Genomic DNA, 25,674 nt, shown 5'->3' with positions numbered 1-25,674 from the left:
AGTGTATTCTTTCCACAGCCTCCCTATGCTCACCAATGTGCAGATATGCACCATGTAACCTCTTTCCCTGGCTTCCCTGAGCTCACCCTGCACTGCAGCACCACCCCAATTTGTGCTTTTGCTCCCCCCTGCGTCCCCCCATGACAGATTTAACTATATTTATGGTTAGTGAGATGTTTGAATTACTTGCCATGACCAGAAGCTGCAGCATTTTTACTACCATTCTACCCACATTTAATAATAGCAAGCTTAATGGCAGCCTTTTCTTATAGTAAGAGCATAAATGATTCAAATGTTGATAGCATTGAAAATTGCAAATATCAGCTATCACAAGTTGTCTGCTACTAATATGGTTTCTTGAATCCAGTATCATTAGAATGGAGTAACTTTTTGGGGTGAATATGAACAGTATTGTATGATTTGAACTTACAAGGAGGAAAAGAGTGCTGGCAACTGTATACAAGATATGTCCATGTCTCCTAATTTACGCAGGAGTTTCTTATTTATATAAACATTATTAGCCAAGGTGGCGCAGTGGTTAAATGCAGCACTGCAGGCTACTGCTAGATCAGCAGGTCAGCGGTTCAAATCTCACCGGCTCAGGGTTGACTCAGCCTTCCATCCTTCCGAGGTGGGTAAAATGAGGACCCAGATTGTTGGGGGCAATATGCTGACTCTCTGTAAACCGCTTAGAGAGGCCTGAAGGCCTATGAAGCGGTATATAAGTCTACTGCTAAAAGTTACATAATCAGTGACATACATGTACATCAGCCACTGAAAGCTGATTGTGTTTGATTTTACATCCATGTTTTATTTTTTTCAGGGATAACTATGGGTAAGACTGGAAAGAAATCTGAGAAAGGACGAATTTGTTGGAGAAAGTGTGTAAAATCAGAATATATGAGGCTTAGAAAGCTCAAGAGGTTCAGATGGGCAGATGAAGTAAAGGTAAGTAATTTCTAATGCCAATGATAGAAAATTAAAGATTATTTCTATTTGTTTTTTGCTACTTTTGTAGCTACATATTGCCTATTGATTGATATATGCTGATTCTGAAGGTACGTCACAATGACAACATTCAGTAATGAGATAAGTCTGCCTTAGCAGTTGCTCCTGGTTGGGCTATTTAGCTGTTTTCCATTTGATATTTTTGTCTCTTTTAGAAAAACTCCCATATTGTTACTAGAAAGATAATGTACATATATCCAAAGTGCCTAATTTTAATTTTTCTGAACATACAGTTTGGGTTTTTATAGCAGAATGGCTATAATCCAAAATGCCCAATAAAGTGATTTACAACTTTTATGTAGAGATGGTCATGTCACGTTGCAAACTCCTATTGAAACACTCTTTAGTTTCTGAATTAGCTAGCCATGTGTGACAGGGGTGGGTTCCTACTTGCGTTGGTACTGGTTCGCTTTGCATGAAGTTCATTTATTTCCTCTGTTTGGTTGGGTGGCCTATAGTATATACCTATGGCAATGTCATCCCCCCCCCTTTTTTTTATATTGACCCAAATGCATTCAAGGCAGTTTTCATCATTGTGCTCTATTTCTGTTGAGATGTAGTTATTTCTTATATATAGCGCAACTCCTCTTTTATTTGGTCTATTTCTTTTAAATAATTTAAATCCATCTAGCTGTATGTTCCATTTGTGGATTTCATCCCACAAAGTTTCCGTAATGGCAACAATATTATATCTGCCCTCATTTACTTGAATTTCTAATTCATCCTGTTTATTCCTCATACTCTGTGCATTCCTGTATAGACATTTGAGTCCATTTTGACTGACCCTGTGTTTACTTTCTACATAACTGTGTTGTGCCTGACTTCCCCTACTTCCTTACCACCTGTTTGATTAGTGCACAAAGTATGGCACTCACTATTAAATGTTTGATTTTGTTTGACAGCAAGGTTGATTTTTTTACCAGCACAAACCTCTATCTTACATGCTCTGATAACCCTATTAATTTTAGATTGCTGGGGACAGAAATGTTCTGTATCAATTAATTCTCTATCCCCACTATTTAGTTTAAATGTTTATCCAGAAAATCTGTGAATTTAATGCCAAGTAACTCAGTCCCTTTCTTGGATGGGTGCATACCATCTCTTAAACTCCAGGGGGCGGAGCTGCAGCCGGTGCAGCTGGAGCGTGTTTGCAGTAGTGCCTCCTGGTTTTATTTTATTTTATCAATTTTTAGTACTCCTGCTGGATTCTTTTTTATTTAATTAACATTTTTTGGTGGAGATAACAGCGTAGAACATAATACAAACAAAAACCTTTGTTGCTGCTGAAGAATTAAATAAGCATGGGAAAAAGAAAGAAACGCTATGGCACCAGCCCAGGATCTCTCCCTCCAGTGAAGACAGCAAAACAACCAAGAATTGAGGAGTTCTTTGTTGGCAAGAGATCTGTAAGTAAAACTAACCCCCCCCGCCCCATCTCCAACAATCTCGAGAGATTAGAACAGGACCGGCAAAAAGATATGGCAAATCAGCATTTACTAGACTTTTCTGATCTGGGGGGGAGGAACAAAATGAAAGCCAGCTCTTATCACAAACAACTAGTCCAATAACTTCCTTTATGGAGTCTAAGCTAAAGACTAAAAAGGCAAAGAACAACCAGATAATTCAGAGTATGGAGAGTTTACCCTGGGAAAATTCAACCGAGTTTATGGCAAAGCAATGCCTTCTCACAGCGCAAACGGTGGTCTCAGTATTTGAATAATTAATTGCCATCCAACATGATGTAGAGTCATTGAAAAAAGATTTAGCTGTTTTTCTTCAAATACAATATCGGGCCCCAGGCACCCCCACTAAAGTTCTGGCAGAAGATTTGATTAACTCCCATTCACAGGATAAGGAAAAGGAAATAGAGCAAAGAGCCAGAGAAACAGTTAAAGAGACAGATAAAAGGAGGCAGTCCTCTCAGAAAAACAGTCCCCCCCCCAGAGAAGGCAACGAGAGGAAAAGGTATCAATAAAGAAGAAATCAGGAAAGAATCCCTCCCTCAATTACAACAATCACATCGCTCACTACAAACACAAAGGATAGCTTTTAGAATCCATTTGAACGGACTTAATTATGGACGTTGGAAATCCAGAAGTGCAATATTAAATTCCCTAAGCCAGCTTCTTCACTGTCACAGGGGCATGATTGATCTCCGTGCTGTGGAGTGGTTACCTGAGGCCCCAAATTGGAAGCGGACCCTTCTGTCTTTCAAACAGCCCACCATACCACAGATGTTATTCAAGATGAAGGCATTTTTAGCCTCCTTCCAAATCTTTCCCATCAGAGTCTTTGGTGAGGAAAGGGTTATTCCGTTAATAGCTAACATGAGAGCCTCCAAGGTGAATGACACCACCTCATTTTCAACCTTGGAAAAGAAAGAGAATGATAGTGGGAGTCAACCAGTCTTGCCCGGAGAAGAGATACTTAACAGCACAGAAGCTGGCCTCATTAACGCTTTTAGTGCTCTCCCAAGGAAAGAATAAGACAATATATTATTCAAGCTAGAAAATTTAAAGAAATCCTTATTGGTCACAATAGACACAGCAGAGCCACTTATAGACCTGGTTTCCCCAATAATTGAGCCTCTCACTTCCCCCCCCCAGAGGACAAGAGATTACATGAATTCAAGATCATAGAAAATAGCAGCCAAGACCCAAAGGGGGTATTAGAGACCCCAGTTGAGATGGAGATGTTTTCATCCCTGTGTGAAAATCCCATGACACCTTCAGCACCGCCAGCTCCAAACCAAGATACTGAGAGTCAACTCACGACAGAGCCACCATTGCAAAGAATGAAAGATGACCTAATAATGCCTTGTCCTACAACCAGAGAAGAGGCTTCGGAATGGCAAGCTCTGCTAGCTGGTGCTAAAACCTCTTACCCTGAACAAGTTTCTCAAGAGTCTACACATGACCTAGACGGGTCCTCCCTATTTTTAAAGAAGACCAATTCAGTGTGCGATGACACCTCAATCCATGGTAACAACCAGACAACTTCCCTTTGTATAAATCAAGTTTCCTGATGAGCTCCAAAAGTTGACCCACTCTCCCTTATAACCTGGAATATAGCAGGTTGGTCCGTCCCATCAAAAGACCAACTCTTTTTTGACTATATATCACAATTTGACATCCTCTTCTTGCAGGAAACCTGGAGATTCCTCCACAGAGATTCAGTTAGATGGCTATTGGGTCAACTCAATTCCGGCTGTCCCAAGCAAGGTGTGGGGGAGAGCTAAAGGGGGTATTGTGACATTAGTTAATACATCCTTGCATTTTAAATGTGTACCACTGCCACCTTTCCAGTCATGGGTTGTAACTACATTACTCTTATTTAAACAGGTGGAGATTTTGCTATTCAATATCTATATTCCTCCACTTAATAAGAATAATGTGATTAACAAGATTTGGGACAGCATAGAAGATTTTATTCTTGGCTGCTCAGCCAAATTCCCCAAAGCTGCAATTATTATAGGGGGGGGGGGGGCTTAAACGCTAGGATGGGTCCAAATGATCAAGCATTATATAAGCAGTTTTAAGATTCACTATGATCAAAATGCAACAGATGAATCTTTGCATGCCAGACAATTTAAAGACCCTAAAGCTAATCAGGCAGGCTTATGTGTAAGAAAAATGACTGAACGTTTGGATCTTTGTATCCTTAACGGGTTCCCATGGGGCGATTTCCCAGCAGAATATACTTACCGGGGAGCAGGAAGAAAATCCACAGTTGACTACTGGATAATATCATATGACCTCCTGAAGTTCTTACAGAAGATAGAGGTAGACTCGCGATTGGAAAGTGATCATAATACAATACTCCTTACTCTCACATTGCACCAGAATTCTCTAAGGGCAGGCACAGCCTACCTACCCAGGTTAGAGACTCAAAATACCCAGGTAAAAATTAAATGGAATGAGAAAAACGCTAAGGAAGTTACCAAATGGATGTTAGCCCCTGAAACCATAGAGTTACGTACATCTCTACTAAGAAACAACTTTGGGGGATCTTACCTAGAGGGGTTTGAATCCTTAATTTTAAACTTGAATCTGGTTCTCAGTAACAGATCACTAGCTCACCCCAAAATGCTAGTTTCAAAAAACAAAAAATGGTTTGATAGAGATTGCGTTCAACTAAAAAAGATATATAATGAAGAATACAAGAAAAGTAAAAGTGCCCCCTCCGAGGAGCACACTTACTACTTAAAGCAGCTGAAAGCACAATATAAGAACCTTCTAAAAGAAAAGAAAAATGTGGCCCTGAAGGAGTCTTGGCATAGACTAATTACGGCAGTCAGGACAAAAAATACTTCCCTTTTTTGGTACATCACCAGGAGACTGGGAAAACCTCCCCTACCCCCAACAAATCAGGTTCCAATTCATGCCTGGGAAGAGTACTTTAGGGAGCTTTATACAGATCCTGACTATGTAACCAAGGAGAGCCAGACTAGTTTGGACCACACTCCTCACTGGCCCCCTGTTACACCAGAAGAGATATCCCGGTTGATCGGAGCCCTAAAGGCTAATAAGGCACCCGGAGCTGATAATGTCCTGCCAGAAATAATTAAAAAGAACGCCAGTTGGTGGGCTCCACTTTTAGCATCACTGTTTACATTTATAGACAATACAGGCCATATGCCTAGAGATTAGGGAGTAGCAATTATCATACCAATTTATAAAAAAGGGAATAGAAATGACCCAGGGAACTACAGACCCATTAGTCTTCTAAGCGTTATTAGTAAACTGTATGCCAAACACTTAAATTATAAACTTCAAGATTGGCTAATTTCAGGGGGGATAATCAAAGACGAACAAGCCGGTTTTAGAGAAGGAAGATCGACGGTGGATCATATCTTGGTACTCCACCATTTAGTACAAAAATACACACATAAAAAAAAATCCTCTCTTTTGTGGCCTTCCTGGATTTTAAACAGGCCTTCAATTCAATATCCAGGATCACCCTCTGGGAGAAGTTAAAATGCACCACTATCGATAAACGCCTCCTCTTCCTCATACAAAAATTGTATGCCAATTCCACCCTGAAAGTGAGGTGCAATCTGCAAGGGAGTTTAACTGGCTCAGTAAGAGTACGAAAAGGGGTACGGCAGGGTTGCATCCTGTCCCCCTCCCTCTTCAACTTCTATATTAATCCCCTGATTGAGCTTTTACAGAACCCGGATTTCCATCCTCCTAACCTAGCACAACGCAAAGTGCCAATTCTCTTATATGCTGATGACGCCGCTATCATTTCACAAACCCCCATAGGACTGAAGAGAGCAATTAGGGCAACACTCGGCTATTGCAGGCAAAACAAGCTGGTCCTTAACTTCGATAAATCAAAAATTTTAGTTTTTGCTAAAAGACCACGCCAATATTCCTGGCAAATAGAAGGATATAGTTTGGAACAGGTTAGAACATTTAGATACCTTGGTGTGGTTTTCCACTCGCTAGGGACATGGAAGGCACACCTGGATCACACATTGCAAGTAGCCATTAGGTCCTCAAATGCAATTAAACATTTCTTTTATACAGGTGGAGGTCAGTTAGTACCTGCTGCCTTAAAACTTTTTGAGGCCAAAACATTGGCACAAATTCTTTACGGGGCACAAAGAGGAATCCTTGCAAAGAGAGACTCGTTAGAAACCATTCAAACAAAATTCCTGCGAGCCATCTTAGCTGCTCCCAATGGAACTCCAAATGCCCAGTTAAAAATTGAGACAGGCATGCCTCAAATTCAAGTAAGAGCCTGGAAGATGATGGTCATTTATTGGCTTAAAATGCATTTCTTTCCAGAGGGACTGTCCCCACTAGTGTTGACTGACAATTTCCCTTCCCCCTGGAAACAAGCAATTGATCAAAAGCTGGGCTCTTATGCGCTCTTACCATTATTCTTAATGTCCCTAGGCTTTGAGCAAGCAAAGCAAGTAGTAATCAATAGAATGAGGGACATGGAGTTCCAAGAAGAACTAAATAGGTTGCCTCTCCACAGTAGGGACAGAATCAAACAGGGTGTGTGGGAACCGGCAAGATATCTAAATGACCTGATCTCTCCAAAACAAAGAATAGCTTTCTTCAGAGCCAGATTTAACATTCTTCCTTCAGCACTCCTCCAGGGCAGGTATAAGAGAACACCTATAGCCGAATGCGTTTCTATATGTGGTAAAGGAGAAGTGGAAGATAATTCACATGTACTATTACACTGCGAGCTATACAGAGCTTGTAGGTCTGCATATATTCTCCCCTTATTAGAGAGATTGCCAGGGAGGGCAGACAATTTTTATCTAGGCTTTCTCCTCCAAGACACTAACCCGGTTACCACGTATGCAGTGGCAAAGTTCTGTGCTGCCGCAATGTCCATAAGAAAAAAATTGGCTACAGTATAGTACCATCTTGTACCAATTATCTGGACATACCTTTAACAATCTTTGGACCATGGCTTCCGGGGCGGGACCTTGCTGATGGCGGCAGCGTAACGAGCTGCCCCCAAGTTTTTGGTGGCGTTATCTGCCTAAATACCTGGTAGATACCTCATTCTTCAGGCAAAGAAGAGTGAGAGAGAGATCCAGCTGGTAAGAGCTTTTCTTTGAAGTTTGCAGCTTTTTTTTTTTTGCTGCGAATGGAAGGGGGGCCCAACCAAAGGCTGAATCACATCTCCGTGCCAGAAACCCCGGCTGTATTTATTACGGCGCAAAGTAAGGATCCCCCCACTTAGGACAACTTTTGATATATTTATTTGAGATTAATACAAGCAGAGTCCGTACCTGAGAACCTTATCTGCCTTTTTAAAAAAAAAAAAAATCCTAGCTTCATTTTTACAAGAGCTTCCTTCGTGCACGGGTTTTTTTTTTTCTTAAAAAATAAGCTCCTAAAATGGCGATTGTGCCACATTCCTAACTATCCGGCAAAGAACAGTGATAAAAAAGATCAAAGGAACAGCCAGCCAGCAGTCTCTTACTAATTAGTTTCATTTCTCTGAAGAGCTTACAAGACTTTTTTCTTATCAACTTTTAAAAGTTTTAAAAGACTCCTTGTTAATATAGAAACATTCCAAACAGAGATGAATATGCTGAACTGTTTCCTTACAATGCTAATCTTTTGAAACCTGCTTTGTTACAATGCTCTTTTCTGAAACCTTTTGAAAAACCTCTAAGAACAAATAAAGGGGGGACTTAATACTTTTTCTCCTCGTAAGCTACACAGCGGGCCAGTAGAGTTTGAATAATTGTTGAATAATTGTTTGAAGAAAAGATATAATGGCATCAAAATTAAATCCGGGGAGACCTCTTCTTAGGAGTACATCTCACACACTTGGCACAAAGTCGCAGCTTCCACCCTCTATGCCCCCTACTGGAGATTTGCTAACAAAAGAACTTTTTTTTGAAACTTTTAGAGAATTTAGAGAGCAGAATTCAAAAGCTTTCAGAGAATTCAGAGAGGAGATAAAGAAACTTAAAGCAGACTTATATGATAAGCTTGATACTAAGATTGCCAAAACAAATGATGATATGCTGGGACTTGTAACTGAATTGACAGAATATGTTTCTGGAATGGAAGATAAGCTACAGGTTCTTGATGAAGCCAACACTAATTTGACTTCCAAAACTGAAGTGGTGCAACAAAGAGTTGAAAACGCTGAAAAACAAATTGTTATGATACAGTACACACAGATGGAGCTTGCATTAAGAGTCAGGGGGCTGCGCGAAGACAAACAGGAGAACTTGAAGCAGATTTTTTCAGAGGCTTTTAACCGTCTGGTGGAAAGACCGGGGTCCAACTTTGACTGGCAGATCGAAAAAATTTATCGCGCTAACTCTTGGGTGGCAAAACAGAAGCAACTCCCCCAAGATGTAATTATATACTTTGCTACAAGAGAGTTCAGAAACATGATACTACAAGAATCTTATAATACCAGGCTTCAAATTGGCGGACAGGACTTGATTGTCTTGAAAGAAATACCACCCCAAATGCTAAGAGCCAGGAGAGATTATGCTTTTCTAGTGGAAGAACTCAGAAACCGTCAGATACAGTATAGATGGGATGTGCCATTTGGTATTATAATTACATTTGATAAGCAAAAATATCGTCTCAACTCTGTATGGGAAGCCCGAGATTTCTATCACAAGATTCTGAAGGTGGGACACCCTGAATCATCTGGATTTGGAGAAAGACCACGAGAAGGACAAGATAAACAGCAAATCACACAACTACCAGACAAAAAGCACCATCTCCTCCTTCCGGAAGGGCAAGGGGTCAGGGAACAAAGATCTAGCCGTATGACTACTAGACAAATGGGAAAAAAAGGTACATTGCAACAACCTCAATAATCACCGGCCATTGACCAAGGAGTTGTGGTCTGAACTCTTTACAGAAGAGAAAGAAAATATTTCACTATCTCAAACAGTTCAAGAACGATATAATTTGCCTGCAAGAAATTCATATCAAATCAACTGATCAAAAATATTTGTTCAACCCCGAACTTGGTCAATATTTTGTGACCTCTGCTACGGAAAAGAAAAATGGTATAGTTGTATACTTAAGAAAAGACATTAAGGCTGAACTAATTGAAGCAGATCCCTTTGGAAGATATATCGCATTAGACCTAATTCTAGAAGGGAAAAAGACTTGATGGACAACTTTGAATTGAGAAATGTTTGGCGAGAAAGAAACGCAGAGGCATATGACTTCACCCTTTTTTCTGATGGACATCAATCCCTTTCAAGGATTGATTTTATACAAATCACTAATGATTTATTTTCTAGGGTGAAGAAGACAAAGATTGCGGCGAGGGTCCTTTCGGATCATAACCCAGTCTGGACGGAATTGGGAAGGGTAGTGCAGGCAAGAAGGTCTTGGAGGTCGAATGAGAGTTTATTTAGATATGAAAAGTATATTAATGATTGTAAAAAATTGCCATCTGAATACTTTGTTCTGAATACGAATAAAGGTACATTCATGGAATTTGTAGGGGATGCAAGTAAAGCGTATATGAGAGGAGTACTGATGAATATAAACAAAATACATAGACATAAACAAGGGCAAAAACGAAAAGAATTGGAAGAGGAAATTAAAAGAAAAATTTGAAATGTATCCAAATTGTGTTATAGAGGGAAGGAGGTGTTTCAACAGGAGGAGATTTAAAAGGCATTCCGGGAATTTTTTTTTTTTTACAGAATTGTACAAAGGGGACAAAATTAAGGGTTTAGATATAGACAGATACTTAGATAAAGAGATAATACCCCTAGTTAGAGAAGAGTACAGGCAAAAGTTGAACCAACAAATAACCTCTGGGGAAATCCTGCAGGTAATCAAACAACTAAGATTAGGAATAATGTAAACTGCTTAAAGTTTGTGTAACGGCAAGAAGCTGAGTTTAACGCAGAGATTTCACTGACTTTTTTTTTTCTTTTTTCTTTTTTTTTAATTTCCTTGGTTTTAATATATTTTAGACTGTTTGATAAAAAGCTATACCATGTACGGGCTCTGGGAAGTCGGGGGGGGAGGGAGGTGGGTTCCTAGGGGGGAGGGGGGAGGGGGGAAATATACTATGTGTTAGATTTTAAAGTAACATGATTGCACTTGTATACTGTTGCTTTTTTAATTCTAGTGTAAAAATAGGAAGCTGAATATATTGATAGATAGTAGAAATACACCGAAGGGAGGAGCAGAGGGAAAGAAGAAAGAGGGGTAGAGAGGGTGGGAGAGAGGATCGGAAGGAGGGTGAGATGGAAGGGAGGGAGTGTATTGGGAGAGAGGAGTGATAGAGGGGGAGGGGAAGTAGGGTAGAGGGGAATGTTGTAGGGGAGAAAGGAAAGTTGGAGGGGGGTGAAAGAAAGGGTGTATGGAGGGTTGAAGTGGTATATTGGGTTTGTATTTTGGGGAGTATTGTTGACAAGGATGGCTGCGTTTATTGCTCAATGTTATATGGCCCCGGTTATGCACAGTATATATGTGACTGTATGAAATGAAAATGAAAATGAAAATAAAACATATTTACGAGAACAATCTTTGGACCATAATGTTATTATCCACTTTTAATGTAAATACTTTTAATTATATTTTAATGTTAGTATTTTTTAATACAGTGTAAAAACAAATGTATATTGCTGGTCTTTGACCGTAATAAAGATCTTACTTACTTACTCTCTTAAACTCCACTATACGCTGGCCTTTTCCTTTTTGTTCCTTATATACTGGTAAAACCTCTAAAAAGGTAAGCCTACAGCCTATAGTACTAAGTTTGTGCCCCAAGCTGTGGAAATCATTCTGCACAGAAAGAGTACATCTTTTTGGGACAGATCATTCATGCCAAGATGTACAATAGCATCAACATTACAGTCCTTATTGGCATTCCTGACTATCTTAAAAATATTTTTAAAAGTTTTGATGAATAAGAGAAACTTCAAAATGAAGGAAAAGAGTATATTCTCTACCACAGTCAGGATTACTACAGAAGAAGGTATAGATACCCTTTGTGATAAGAAAATTCCAATAGGAAACAAAGGCAACAACACAAGCAATAATTCTTACTTTAAGATCAGAGGTTTATTGTTTCTAATAATTTGGAACATCAGAAATGAATAGATATAAAAACAATAATACACTTACGTTAGTCATCCATTGCAATGGGGTCCCTTCGGCTAAGCAAGTCCTGTGGACAGCTAAAGCCAAAAAGGGGCCCTGAGTCGATTTCAAACCCTATTCTTTATACTTTTCTTCTAACCACAAAAACCACTTCCCTATTTCCTTTCTTTCTTTTTTTTTGAGTTTTTCAAAAAAATATAATTTTTATTAAACATTATTACCTTTAAAAAACAGAAAAAACAATACAGCGACATAAATACAACGACATAAGCAAGACAAATCATACATAACAATATAAAGTAAAACATACAGATACAAATGCCGTTTTAGACATACAACCCCCCCCTCCCCCCCCTACGGTGACAGTCATTCACAGCCCAGTTTTTCTTTCTTTCCTCATTATTAGGTCTCTAAGCCACATCTTCTCATTGCAAGATTCAGGGATCTATTACGGTACCTATGTTAACTTTCCCCATTTTAAGTCCCTGCTGTTCTCCTAGTCGCCCACATATACCATAGGTTCCAGCTAAGATAATGTTCTGTTTCTCCTTTGTCCCTCAGCCAACCCGTCATTCTGTCCATTTCTGCACATTCGTAGATCTTTTTAATTAAAGCATCTTCCGGCGGTATAGTGGTGGATTTCCAAAATTGTGCATAGGTTATTCTTGCGGCCACAATTATATGCAGGCTCAAATGCCATATTGAACTGCTTATGTTATCTGGTTTGATGCTTAGTAACAGGTTCTCAGGTCTCCATTCAATGTTTGCCCCGGTAACCTCTTTTAACCATTTTTTAATCCTTTTCCAATATTTCGTGGCCTCAGTACAGGACCACCAAATATGGTAGAATGTGCCATCCTTTCTTCCACATTTCCAACACAATGGAGATAACCCAGGAAACATCTTAGCTAACCTCGTTGGGGGGAAGTGCCACCTATAAACCATCTTGTATATGTTTTCTTTGAATGCAGTAGATGTTGTAAGTTTAATGGTCTTACTCCATAGATCCCACCATTTGCCCATTTCAATTTCATAACCTAGGTTTCTCTCCCATACTGTTAGAAGGCTTTTGTCCATCTCTTCATTAGTATCTTGGCAGGTCAAAAATTGGTAGATCTTCGATAACATTTTTTTGTCTCCACCAAACAAGATCTTATCTAGCCCCTGAGGGTTTGGGTAGATCCCGAAACGTGCCTTATCACTTTTAAACCTGTTTCTAACCTGTAAATATTCCCACCATTCCAAATTCCTGCCCTGTTGCTCTAATTCCATCTTTGTTTTTATGTTGCCCTCTTCTGTCATGATATCTTTATATGTTATGTTTCTTGTCCAATTAAATAAACTCGGATGCGTTAAGGCCTCTAATGGTGCCAACCAACACGGAACCCTAAGATAATATTTTTTCCTCATTTTTTCCCAGACCCCCATCAAAATCTTCCGAATATAATGTCCCATGAAGTACCTATGGGGGGTGTCTCTTTCTTGCCAGAGGGAGGCATGCCATCCCTGGGGGAGGTCATGTCCCTCTATAGCCAATAGGCGCCTTCTATTCAACATCACCCAATCTTTCACCCATGTCATGATTGCTGCGTTATAGTATGCTTCCCAGTTGGGTACTCCGAAGCGTCCCAGTTCTCTGCGTTTTTGTAAAGTTTGGGCTTTAATTCGTGCTTTCTTGCCTTGCCATATAAACTGTGTCACTATTGTCTCCAAGGATTTTAAAAAAAATTTGTCCAATTTAGTTGGTGCAGTTTGAAACAAAAACAAAAATTTTGGTAATACATATGTCTTGACTGTCGCGATCCTGCCCATCAGAGACAATTGTTTGCTACTCCAATTAGTCATATCTTTGGATACCTGTTGTAGCAATTTCATATAGTTATCTACCTTGATAGAGGAACATCTCTCCGTCAGCCAAATTCCCAAATATTGTACTTTGTGGGCCATGTTGATCCCTAACAGGCTTTGTACTTCCCTTTTCTGGTTCAGAGTCATATTTTTAATTAACAGTTTTGTCTTCTCTTTGTTTATACGTAGCCCCGCTATCCTACCGTACTCTTCTATTTTACATAAAAGTTGTATCCCAGACGCCATAGGGTCCTCCAGGATAAAAACAAGGTCATCGGCGAAAGCCTGGACCTTGAATTCCTGAGCTTTAACTCGTAACCCTTTAATTTGTGTATCGCTTCTCACTATTCTAAGAAGGGGTTCTAATGTGAGGATAAACAGTACGGGGGATAGCGGGCATCCTTGTCTTGTGCCTTTACCAATCACAATGTCACCCGCCTCTTCTCCGTTTACCAATATTGTCGCGGTTTGTCGTACATAAATTGCCCGAATTGCATTTAAAAAACTTTCTCCAAACTTCATGTTTTCTAGTTGTGACAACATAAAATTCCAATTTACCCGATCAAAAGCCTTTTGTGCGTCAAGAAACATAAAGGCCGCTTGTTTATCTGGCCGAGCTTCATAATATTCTAAGGCATCCAAAATAATTCTGACATTGTCTTTCAAATGCCTTGACGGCAGGAAGCCATTCTGATCAGAGTGTATAAATTTGTTAAGGAAAAATTTGAGTCTATCTGCCAATATAGCTGCAAAGATTTTATAATCCACATTCAAAAGTGAAATGGGCCTATAGTTTTTAATTTGGGTACGGTCAGCTCCGACTTTAGGCAAAAGGGTTATATAAGCCTCGGCCCATGATTTCGGTGCAATAGAATCCGTCAAGACAGCATTAAATATTGCTATCATCTCTTGTCCTAAAATTTCCAAAAAAGATTTATAGATTTCAACTGGCAAACCATCCATGCCAGGGGTTTTGTTGTTTCCCATTTTTTTAACTGCCTTTTCTAGTTCCTCTAATGTTATCTTTTGGTTCAGTACCCCTTTTGCTTCATTTGAGATCTTGGGTAGATTTGCCTTATCTAAAAATTCCTTAATTTGGACCTCAGAAACTTCTTCCCTACTATATAGTTGCTGAAAAAAGCCTTGGATAATTTCCTGTTTCTCCCCCTTGGTTTCTACTAATTCCCCTTTACTATTCTGCAGTTGAGCTATACGTCTGCTCTCTCTTTCTTTTCGACGTCTATAAGAGAGCCAGCGACCCGGTTTGTTAGCATGCTCAAAAAAGTTTTGCTTAATCCCCCTAAGTTTTCGAGCGACATCCTCCTGGTCTAAAAGAGAGATCCCATGCTTAATTCTAGCCATTTCTTCTTTTTTCCTGTCGTCTAGTGGGTTCTGTTGCAAGGCTTTTTCTACCACCTCCAGTTTAGTTACCCATTTTACCCTCTCTTCTAATTTTTTCCTGTGGGTACCTATTGTATGTTTAATAGCTAGGCCTCTCATATAAGCCTTGGCCGTATCCCAAAGTATTTGTGGGGTTACTCCTTTCCTATTTTCTTCAAAAAAAAAACCTCATTTCCCTTTTAAACATTTGCTGAAATTCTTGTTCTTTCACTATCTCTGTATTCATCATCCACCTTCTCTTCCTCCCCTGCCTTACTCCTTTCCACACCAATAAGAGTGGATTGTGATCGGCCCAGGTGTTGACCTCAATTGCTGCTTCCTTAATCAAGTCCCCAATTTCTGGTGTCAACCAGGCCATGTCGATCCTAGAACAGGATTGGTGTCTATGTGAAAAGAAAGTAAATTGTTGTTTCTGTGGGTGGAGTTCACGCCATACATCCTTTAATTCATATTCCTCCCTCATGTCTTCAAAGGTTTTGGGGAGAACTCTCCTCCTTTCTCTTAATTTCCCCCCCTTTTGGATGTTTCCTGGGTTGTAATCCATTGTCCTATCTGCCACCGCGTTATAGTCACCCACCACACAAATATGATCATAGCCTAACTCTGCAATTTTTAAATGCAACCTTCTAAAGAAGGTTGTCATTCGGTGCGTATATGGCCACCAGCAAGATTTTATATCGACCAAATTTCAATTCGACCATTAAGATTCTACCCTCCCCATCCATATACACCAATTTAGAATCGATATGGTCTTTAACATACAACACAATACCCCTTTTCTTTTCATCTGCTAAGCTTGTATACATTATACCCAGCCGAGGGTAATACAACACATTTTGCTGGTGGTTCGCTATATGTACTTCTTGCAAGCATGTCAAATCACAATTCTTTTTCCGTAAAGCATTTAGTATTTTATTTCTCTTTCTTAGTGAATTCAAACCATTTATATTTAAGGAGATTAAGCGAAGTTATTTCCTTTCTTGATGACCATCTGTTTCCATGTACCTGTGTACAACTGAAACTTCCAGCCATCTGTTACTTTTAGTTCCTCATTTCTCACGGTTTTCTTCTGGTCCTAAATATTTCACAAATTGCAACGGTTTAGGAAAATTACAGACACTTCTATTACTGGATGAGGATGTTGGTTCATACCTGTTTTCTTTAAGCCTGTTACATTTATATAGGCCTTTGTCTACTCTAATAGATTAATCAACTATTTTCTTTCTTTCACACCATCCTCCAGCAATCTTTAATAAGATTACTATTTCCTGATTCAAATAAAAAAAATAGTGATCTTGCAAAGGATGGCTAGGAGGGGGACAGTTAATATCAATGTCTCTCACATCACTGACATTCTGGGCAAGATGTTTTTTTTCCTTAGCAGCAGAAAAACCACAATCTGTTTCACATTGGATAACTGCAAGAGTGAAATATAGTGTATTTTCAAAACTAAATTCTGTGACTGTATATAAATATATATGAAACCCACAGTGATATGCTTCTGTGAAAATACTAATCTTTGACAGTGACATGAGATTATTTTAGAAATCCAGATAATTCAAGAAATATCTGCAGGTATAGTCTCTGTTTCTAACTTTTATTTACAGAGCATGCTTAATTGCAATCGTCAGAAGATACAAGAAAGAACGGAAATCTTAAATCAAGAATGGAAACAATGCCGGATACAACCTGTACACATCATGACTTTTGTGAGCTCATTGCGTGGGACCAGGGAGGTTGGTTAACCTGTGTTGTAGAAATCCAGTTACAAAGTTGTCAACATGTCTTTGTTTTATTGGGAAAAAATTGGTTTGCCTTTTTTTTTTTTGCAAAATGATAATATACAGTATGATCTCTACATGATCTGTCCATCGCAAGAGGCTGATATTAACATTCCCCCAACCATGGATCATGTCACCACTGCTCCAAGAAAGAAAAATCCAGAATTAACATTTTTTTTTTCAGCTGTCCTCTTTGTTTTTACTACTGATATCTATCTCTTAGCTAGAAAAAAATTAAAGTATCACATAAAACTGGTAAAGACAAAGCTTCAACTTTGGAAGAATTTTCTTCATGGGAACTTTCTCAGTCCTAGTTTACACATAGCAATAGCAATAGCAGTTAGATTTATATACCGCTTCATAGGGCTTTCAGCCCTCTCTAAGCGGTTTACAGAGTCAGCATATTGCCCCCAACAATCCGGGTCCTCATTTTACCCACCTTGGAAGGATGGAAGGCTGAGTCAACCTTGAGCCGGTGGGATTAGAACCGCTGAACTGCAGATAACAGTCAGCTGAAGTGGCCTGCAGTACTGCACCCTAACCACTGCGCCACCTCGGCTCTGTTACACATAGTTAGTTGGCCCTTTGTCACATCAAAATATGGCTCCTCTTTAAAACTACTCTATATGTATGAAAGTCTTACTATGGCATCTCTTCCACAGAAGACAGATTGGTTTAAATAATATATACAATTCAGTTAAACTGTAAATTACACAAATATTTATCACCCCTGATTAAAATTTATCCATTTTATATACAGTGGTACCTTGGTACATGTTAATTGGTTCCAGGCGGTGCGACGAGTACTAAAAAGGACCAGTCCCAAACAAATCACATGACTTACCACGTGACCCTATTTTCGGCCGGGAATAACTTTTTGTCTGTCACTTTTCCTATGTCAGTGACCTTCCCAGCATGGCCGGCTTCCTGTCCGCCTTCTGTGGCTGTCCCCTTCCTTTTGCAGTAACCTTCCCAGCATGGTTCTCCACAGCCATCAACCTTTTCCTATTGCAGCGTGTGAGTACTAAACAAACACAGTACTGGGACAACATTTTCATGGCAAAATGTGTCGAACACCAAATTCAACAAGTTTTGAAGCAGTTGATTACCGAGGTACCAATGTATAGAGAAAGAATTTATAAAGCTATTTCATATACAGTATATGAAAAATACATTCTCCACTGAAATGAAAACAATACCATGTTTTACCCAAAATAAGGGTCTTACAGGGTCTTATTTTCTTTTGACCCCCCCCCCCCTTGAAATAAGCACGGCGTTATTTTCGGGCAGGTCTTATTATTTTTGAGGTGCAGGAGGCAATGAGTGTGGTCACCTCATGGCTGCTACTGTGTTGCAATATTTTCGGGGAGGGCTTATTTTCGGAGGATGGCTTATTTTAGCGCATGCACTCAAAAGCCTGATTGGGCTTATTATCCAGGGAGGTCTTATTTTCAGGGAAACAGGGTAGATCTGGTTCAGCATATTCCAGCATATCTGTTATTGTTTCTTAGTGATTTAAGACTGTTCAAATTATCATTTAAAAACATTGATTTTCTGTTTAAATTAGTGTTTTGTTACTGCTATATCTAGTTTGAAAACAATTTACTACTAGTTATATAATTTATCTTTTCTCTTAGTGTTCTGTCAGCAGTGACTTAGACTTTCCAAAACAAGTTATTCCTCTCAAAACTCTGAATGCTGTTGCCTCAGTACCCATAATGTATTCTTGGTCACCCCTTCAGCAAAATTTTATGGTAAGTGACTATGACCTTAAAACTTGTGTAATTAAAATAACCAAATCAATACTTTTTGTAGAATACAGCTGTTGAATTATATGAAATATGAAAGTCAGATTTTTAGTATGTTGTAAATCCACCTTTTGTCAGCCCTCCCAGCAGTGGTGGGATTCAAATGTTTTTACTACTGGTTGTGTGGGTGTGGCTTGGTCATGTGACTGGGTGGGCGTGGCCAACTTGACATTACTCACTCCCACCCAGTCACATGACACACACACACACCAGCCATGCCTACCCAACTTTGGGGCTCCCAGTATTTTCTTTTAAACAGGTATCTCTCTCCTCTCTCTCTCTTTTTCTCCCTCATCTCTCTCTTTCTCCCTCCCTCTCTCTCATCTCCCTATTTCTCTCATTTCTCTTTCTCATCTCTCTTTCTCTCTCTCTCATCACTTTCTCTCATCTTTCTTTCTGCCCCCTCTCTCTCTCATCTCTCTCTTACTCCCCCTCTCTCTTTCTCCCCCTCTCTCATCACTATCTCTCTCTCATCTCCTCTCACTCATCTCTCTTTCTCCCCCCTCTCTCTCATCGCTTTCTCTTTCTCCCTCTTTCTCTCTCATCTCTTTCTCCCTATTTCTCTCATTTCTCTCTCATCTCTCTTTCTCCCTATCTCTCTTTCTCCTCTCTCTCTCTCATCTCCTCTCTCTCCTCTCTCTTTTTCTTTCTCCCTATTTCTCTCATTTCTCTCTCATCTTTTTCTCTTTCTTTCTCCTTATCTGTCTCATTTTTTCTCTTCCTTTCTCTATCTCTCATCTCTCTCTTCACGTCGTAATGAGCTCCAGGAGGAGGAGGTAACGCCATCTCCCCCATTGTGAAGCATGCTAAGTTTAAGTGCTGCAGCAGGCGCTGGAAGAGCAGCAAGAAGCCATGGAGGCAGCAAGAGCAGCGGCATCACCCGCAGCTGGTCCAGCCGGTGTCTATGGCAGAGAGAAAGTCACATGTCTCCCCATATTCCTTTCGCCGCCTCCATGAGTGCTCGCTGCTCTTGTAGTACCTCATATAGCCATGCAGTTTCCCGGCCCCTGCAAGCATCCTCCCAGCTGTCTGCATCTCTCCTGGCCAGCGCGCTGGCTTCTCAGCCGGCATTCTGTAAGACCAGAAAGTTTATTTCTACCTGGTTTTCCGGATTTCCTTACAGGACCCAAAGTGCTGTGCTGTGAAAGATGTGACAGCTCTCCCAGCAAGAGAACGGTGGGAGAGTGAGAGCATCTTTCGCAGCACAGCACTTTGTGTCCTGGTAAGTTCGGAAAGCGCTGTGCCACAGAGAAACAGGATTCAACCTGGCTCCCTGGCTTTCTAGATGGGACTTACACTTACAGGACCCAAAGCGCTGTGCTGTGAAAGATGGTCTCACTCTCCCAGCAACAGCAAAGGTGGAGAGAAAACAAGTCGCCGGAGAACAACGCTCCATGTGATCAGAAGCTGCTTCTTCTTTCCACTGCTCTCTTGCTGGGAGAACAAGAGTGTCTTTCATAGCACAGTGCTTTGGTGACCCATCCGAAAAGCCAGGCACAGAGAAATAACCAGGTTGAAGGCCAGTACTTTCAGAGCCCACAAGGAACCAAAACTTAGAGCAGTTTTGGAGCTTGTTAAGGAGGACTGCTCCTCTGCCCCAGCCATGCATTTTCAAGCCTGGGCTGCTTCGAGTGAAAAGCTATTGCAATAGCTTGAAATCGCATGGCTGGGTTGGAGGAGCGGTCCTCCTTAACAAGCATCAAAACTGCTCCAAACCACGGTTCCTCGTGGGCGCTGGCTTGCCTTCCCCTCTGCCACCAGCCGTGAGAGTAATGTAAGGTCGCGAACCAGCCACACGAGCCCAGTGGAGGGAGTGCAGCTTGGAATTGCAGAGCAGAGACTGTGGGCATGCGCAAGCAAGTGCCACACAGTGTGTTTTGCTGTCGGGGAGGTGAGGAGTGACTGGGTGGAGCAAGTGGGCGGGCGAGGCGAGCGGGTGGGCGGTGGCAAGCGGGCAGGCAGGGGAGGGGCCAGCCAGAGGTCGTACTTACTGGTTCGACGAACCAGTTAAAATTTCCACTACTAGTATACACGAACTGGTTCAAACTGGCTGAATACCACCTCTGCCTCCCAGGTAAACCAGACAGGAAGCATGACTAGATGAACTAATTGTATTTTATTGTAAGACTACATTAAACATCAAACATTCTGTAGATTGTATCAAAGGCTGTTAAATACTCATGCCCTTATTTCATTCTGATTACATTGTAAGCACTTCTCAAGTCTTGTTTTGTAAAGATGCATACCTTTTGTAGCCTGTCATGGCCCTGTCGGATCCCAGTTTGGAGGAGGAGAAGTTGGAATTGGGACCATCCAACGGGGATGGCACGTCTCCCCTGTAATGTTTGGAGAGTCCAGGGTCTGAGGACGATGCTGTCCCAGGCTCCTCTGGCATGACCAGATGGGGAGCTGCCTGCCCTCACAAACACAGGGGAGGATCGGCTGCAGACAGGCAGTGGTGATGAGAAGCAGCAGATCCCCTCTGATGAGGAACATCTGCCTTGCCCACTCAATCTGAGGGCACAGAGAGCGGAGCAGAGGCAAGCTCAAAGGAGGTCTACGAGGGTGCTGGTGAGGAAGCTGCTCTGCCCCTGCTAACAAGAAACACCTGGCTTGAGTTGTTTTAAGCAGAGGCTGGGGGAGGGTGCCTTTGTCAGGAACAATTGTTTTGCTTGGGCATGCACTTCCCTGGCCTTGGAAAAACCCTGCTTTGAATTTGTGTTTTTACCTTGTGGATTCTGCACCTCACCTTGTGGACCTTGAATCTTGTGTATGACTTATAGACCTTGTCTTGTGGACTTGCACCTTGTTTTTGGACTTCCTCTCTGCCTTTGTGAATTGGCGTTGGTGATTATTGGCTTTTGTTTGTGGGACTGTGTTGCACTGACTGTGGGTGGCTGCCTTCAGGGAAGTTTGTGGTAGAGCTTTACTGGCCATTAGAGGACCATTTGTCAGTGAATTAGCAGAGCAATAGCAATAGCAATAGCAATAGCAGTAGACTTATATACCGCTTCATAGGCCTTTCAGGCCTCTCTAAGCGGTTTACAGAGAGTCAGCATATTGCCCCCAACAATCTGGGTCCTCATTTTACCCACCTCGGAAGGATGGAAGGCTGAGTCAACCCTGAGCCGGTGAGATTTGAACCGCTGACCTGCTGATCTAGCAGTAGCCTGCAGTGCTGCATTTAACCACTGCGCCACCTTGGCTCTGTTAGCAATAAAGGACTCTATCCAAGGCTGCCTCAGCCTAGGCAACCTGGGTCATACTACTGCCCGAACCGGTAGTAAAAAATGCTAAAAAAAAGTTTTTTAAAAGTTCCGATGTGCATTTGGCACACAAAGCAATCCGGTAGTAGACTCCAGAGCATTTCACCCCTGGTGCCAATACTGGTGAATTGGAAGGGTGGATAAATCCCTTTTTGATGCTGACATGCAGATATTTCTTGAGGATGGCTAACCCATGAGTGGACATTGTGAATGTTGGTTTTGTTTTTAATATGTTGTCCTTGTCTCGTTCCCCCCTTTCCCTTGTCTTTTGTGAGCCGCCCGGAGTCCTCCGGGAGTGGGCGGCATACAAGACAAACAAACAAACAAATAAATAAATAAATAAATAAATAAATAAATAAATAAATAAATAAATCCCCTCTGTTGAGAGAGGGCTGTTCAATTTTGACATAGATGGCCTCTTTGACCCCTCTTTCAAACCAGTGCTCCTCTCTGTCCAAAATATGGACTTTGCTGTCTTCAAAAGAGTGGCCTTTGTCATTTAAATGCAGATGGACTGCTAAATCTAGTTCTGGTGGGTTTGTTCTCCTATGTTGTGCCATACGTTTATGAAGTGGTGGTTTCGTTTCCCCAATGTACAGATCTGCACATGGCTCACTGCACTGTACAGCATATACCACGTTGCTCAGTTTCTGTCTGGGTGTTTTATCCTTGGGATGGACAAGCTTCTGCCTTAGTACATTCTTGGGTTTTAAGTGTACACGTATGTTATCTTGGCTGAAGATCCTCCTGAGCTTTTCCGATATGCCTGCAATGTACGGAATGACAATGCTACTTCGTTTATTGTTCTGGTCATTGTCTGTTATAGAGGAGCTCCTGTAGGGTCTTTTTTGAGATTTGATGAATGCCCACTTCGGATAGCCACACGTTCTGAGGGCTTCCTTGATGTGTTTTAGTTCTTTTTCTTTCCCATCTTTGCTGGTAGGCAGGCTTCAGCTCAGTGGTGTAGGGTTCTGATGATTCCCATTTTGTTCTCCAGTGGGTGGAGGGAATCAAAATGTAAATGCTCATCTGTGTGTGGGGGTTTTCTGTAAACTTCAGTCTTAAGGCTTCTGTCTTCCTCAATGTGTACTGCACAGTCCAGGAAGGCTAAACTATTTTCCTTAACTTCATCCCGTGTGAATTAGATGTATCTGTCCACAGAGTTGATATGTTTTGTGAACGGTTCCAATTCCTGTGTTTTGATCTTGACCCAAGTAACGTCCATGTACCTATACCACTGAGTGGGTGGAACACAGAGATTTGGTCAGATGAAACTCATAACTGGAATGTACTGATGGAAGGATACAAACTATTCCAAAGAAAAATAATTTACAAAATTGTTTATTTATTACAAATAATAAACAAAAATTTGAACTTCCCTGAGGCTGGTGATTGGAGCTGTTTTCTACAAGGGGGGAGTCAGAGAGACAAAGGTAGGGGCCCTTTAACTCCATTTCATTTGAACTTCCCTGAGGCTGGTGATTGGAGTTGCTGGCTACAAGGTGGGAGCAAGAGAGACAAAGGTAGGGGCCCTTTAACTCCATTTCATTTGAACTTCCCTGAGGCTGGTGATTGGAGCTGTTTTCTACAAGGGGAAGTCAGAGAGACAAAGAGAACTAGGTAGTAGCCTGCACACCATTATCATATATCTATAAACCAAAATCATATATCTATAAACCAAAATAACAATAATACATTCTGGATTAGTGTGCTTGAGATTGTGATTTTATTTTATTTCAAAATGACCAGCTTAGTTCAATGTAACAGCTGTTTTGCGCCTGTCTTTCACAGTACTCTTTTCAAATTTGGATACTGTCCCCTTTGTAAACAAATTACTAGTCTACATAGACAGATTACCTATCTAGAATCTCTAATCTGTGCTCTCCAAGCAGAAATTAGGTGCCCAATTTGCCCATTCCATACTATGGAGATGCCACACTATCAGCCCCCTCTACCACAAAGATCCTGCAGGAGAAGAGCAGTCTGGACAACCGTGGGATCTGGCAGGGTGAGAGCTGTGAACCATAAACACAAAGCTTTTTCTGTGACCAAGCATAACAGATACAGCGCCCTTGCTGACCTTAATGGGGACACTAAAGAGACAGGTCAAGGTAGTTGTGATAATGATGATGATGATGATGATGATGACTCAAATAAGCAGGGGATCGTGGTCCAAAATGAAGAACTTTCTTTGGAAAGGCGAAATGGGGACCCAGGTATCACACATCAGTCGCACAAGAAGATCAAGGTATGTAAAAAGAGAAGTCACCTTCTGGTTGGTGATTCAATCGTAAGGGATGTAAATTTAGGAAAGGATATGGAGGTTTTAAAAGAGGTCAAGTTCAGTTCAGTTCAGTTCAGTTCACTTTATTTGTATGCCGCCCTTTTCCCTGGGGGGACTCAGGGCGGCTCACAGTTCAAAAGGGGGGGGGGGGCAGGACAAAAAATTTACAACATAAAACACTACATCATTTAAGAACTCAACAGTCATACAATTCGAGTAGGGGTTAGAATCTTTAACCCCAGGCCAGCCGGGATAGCCAGATTTTAAGTGCAGCGCGGAAGGTCTGGAGGGTGGTGAGGGTCCGGATCTCCACGGGGAGTTCGTTCCAGAGGGTCGGAGCAGCCACCGAGAAGGCTCTCCTCCGAGTAGTTGCCAGTCTACACTGGCTGGCTGATGGAATTCGGAGGAGGCCTAATCTATGCGATCTTATCGGTCTAGTGGAGGTGATTGGCAGTAGGCGGTCTCTCAAGTACCCAGGTCCAATACCATGAAGGGCTTTGTAGGTGACAAGTAGCACCTTGAAGCGCACCTGGAGATCAACAGGCAGCCAGTGCAGCTCGCGGAGGATAGGTGTTACGTGGGTGAATCGAGGTGCACCCACGATCGCTCGCGCGGCTGCATTCTGGACCAGCTGAAGTCGCCGAATACTCTTCAAGGGCAGCCCCATGTAGAGCACATTGCAGTACTCCAGCCTAGAGGTCACAAGGGCACGAGTGACTGTTGTGAGGGCCTCCCGGTTCAGGTAGGGACGCAACTGGTGCACCAGGCGAACCTGGGCAAATGCCCCCCTGGTTACAGCTCACAAATGGTGTTCAAAAGTCAGCTGAGGGTCCAGGAGGACTCCCAAGTTGCGAGCCCTATCTGAGGGGCGTACAATTTGACCCCCCAGCCTGAGAGATGGAACACTTGGCCAATTCGTGGGAGGGAAGCACAACAGCCACTCGGTCTTATCTGGATTGAGAACAAGCTTGTTAACCCCCATCCAGTCTCTAACAGCCTCAAGACCCTGGCTCATCACGTCCATTGCTTCATTGAGTTGGCACGGGGCGGACAGATACAACTGTGTATCGTCCGCATATTGATGGTATTTTATCCCATGCCGTCGAATGATCTCACCCAGCGGTTTCATGTAGATGTTGAAAAGAAGGGGGGCAGGACCGAACCCTGTGGCACCCCATGTGTTAGGGGCCTAGGGGTCGATCTCTGCCCTCCGACTAACACCGACTGCGACCTGTCCGAGAGGTAGGAGGAGAACCACTGTAAAACAGTGCCTCCCACCCGCACCTCCCGCAGTCGTCGCAGAAGGATACCATGGTCGATGGTATCGAAAGCCGCCGAGAGGTCAAGGAGCACCAGGATGGAGGCATCGCCTCCATCCCTGGCTCTCCAGAGATCATCGGTCAATGCGACCAAAGCGGTTTCTGTGCTGTAGCCAGGTCTGAAGCCGGACTGGAATGGATCGAGATAACTGGCTTCCTCCAAGGATCGCTGGAGCTGAAAGGCCACCACCTTCTCAACAACCTTCCCCACAAAGGGGAGGTTGCAGACTGGACGATAGTTGTTTAAAATGGCTGGATCCAAGGATGGTTTCTTCAGGAGGGGTCTCACCACCGCCGCCTTTAAAGCGGGGGGAAAGACCCCCTCCCGACGGGAGGCGGTAAGAACCGCCTGGATCCAGCCTCGTGTCACCTCTCTGCT

At 41.9% G+C, this 25,674-nt stretch overlaps 1 protein-coding gene across 1 annotated transcript in view; it reads left to right on the top strand.

Moving 5' to 3' along the window:
* The first annotated feature begins 831 nt into the window (after window positions 1-831).
* Window positions 832-25,674, top strand: part of LOC116523571 (histone-lysine N-methyltransferase EZH2-like) — a 93,466-nt gene continuing 68,623 nt past the window's right edge. Inside the window, exons 1-3 of the mRNA XM_032238675.1 lie at window positions 832-948; window positions 16,445-16,573; window positions 18,256-18,372. Coding sequence (XP_032094566.1) covers window positions 832-948; window positions 16,445-16,573; window positions 18,256-18,372 — 363 coding nt within the window. The remainder of the gene's footprint in view (window positions 949-16,444; window positions 16,574-18,255; window positions 18,373-25,674) is intronic.

The sequence above is a fragment of the Thamnophis elegans genome, unplaced genomic scaffold (genome assembly GCF_009769535.1).
Source record: "Thamnophis elegans isolate rThaEle1 unplaced genomic scaffold, rThaEle1.pri scaffold_46_arrow_ctg1, whole genome shotgun sequence".
In the NCBI taxonomy this organism is placed as follows: domain Eukaryota; kingdom Metazoa; phylum Chordata; class Lepidosauria; order Squamata; family Colubridae; genus Thamnophis; species Thamnophis elegans.
This window is presented reverse-complemented; position numbering and strand designations above follow the sequence as displayed.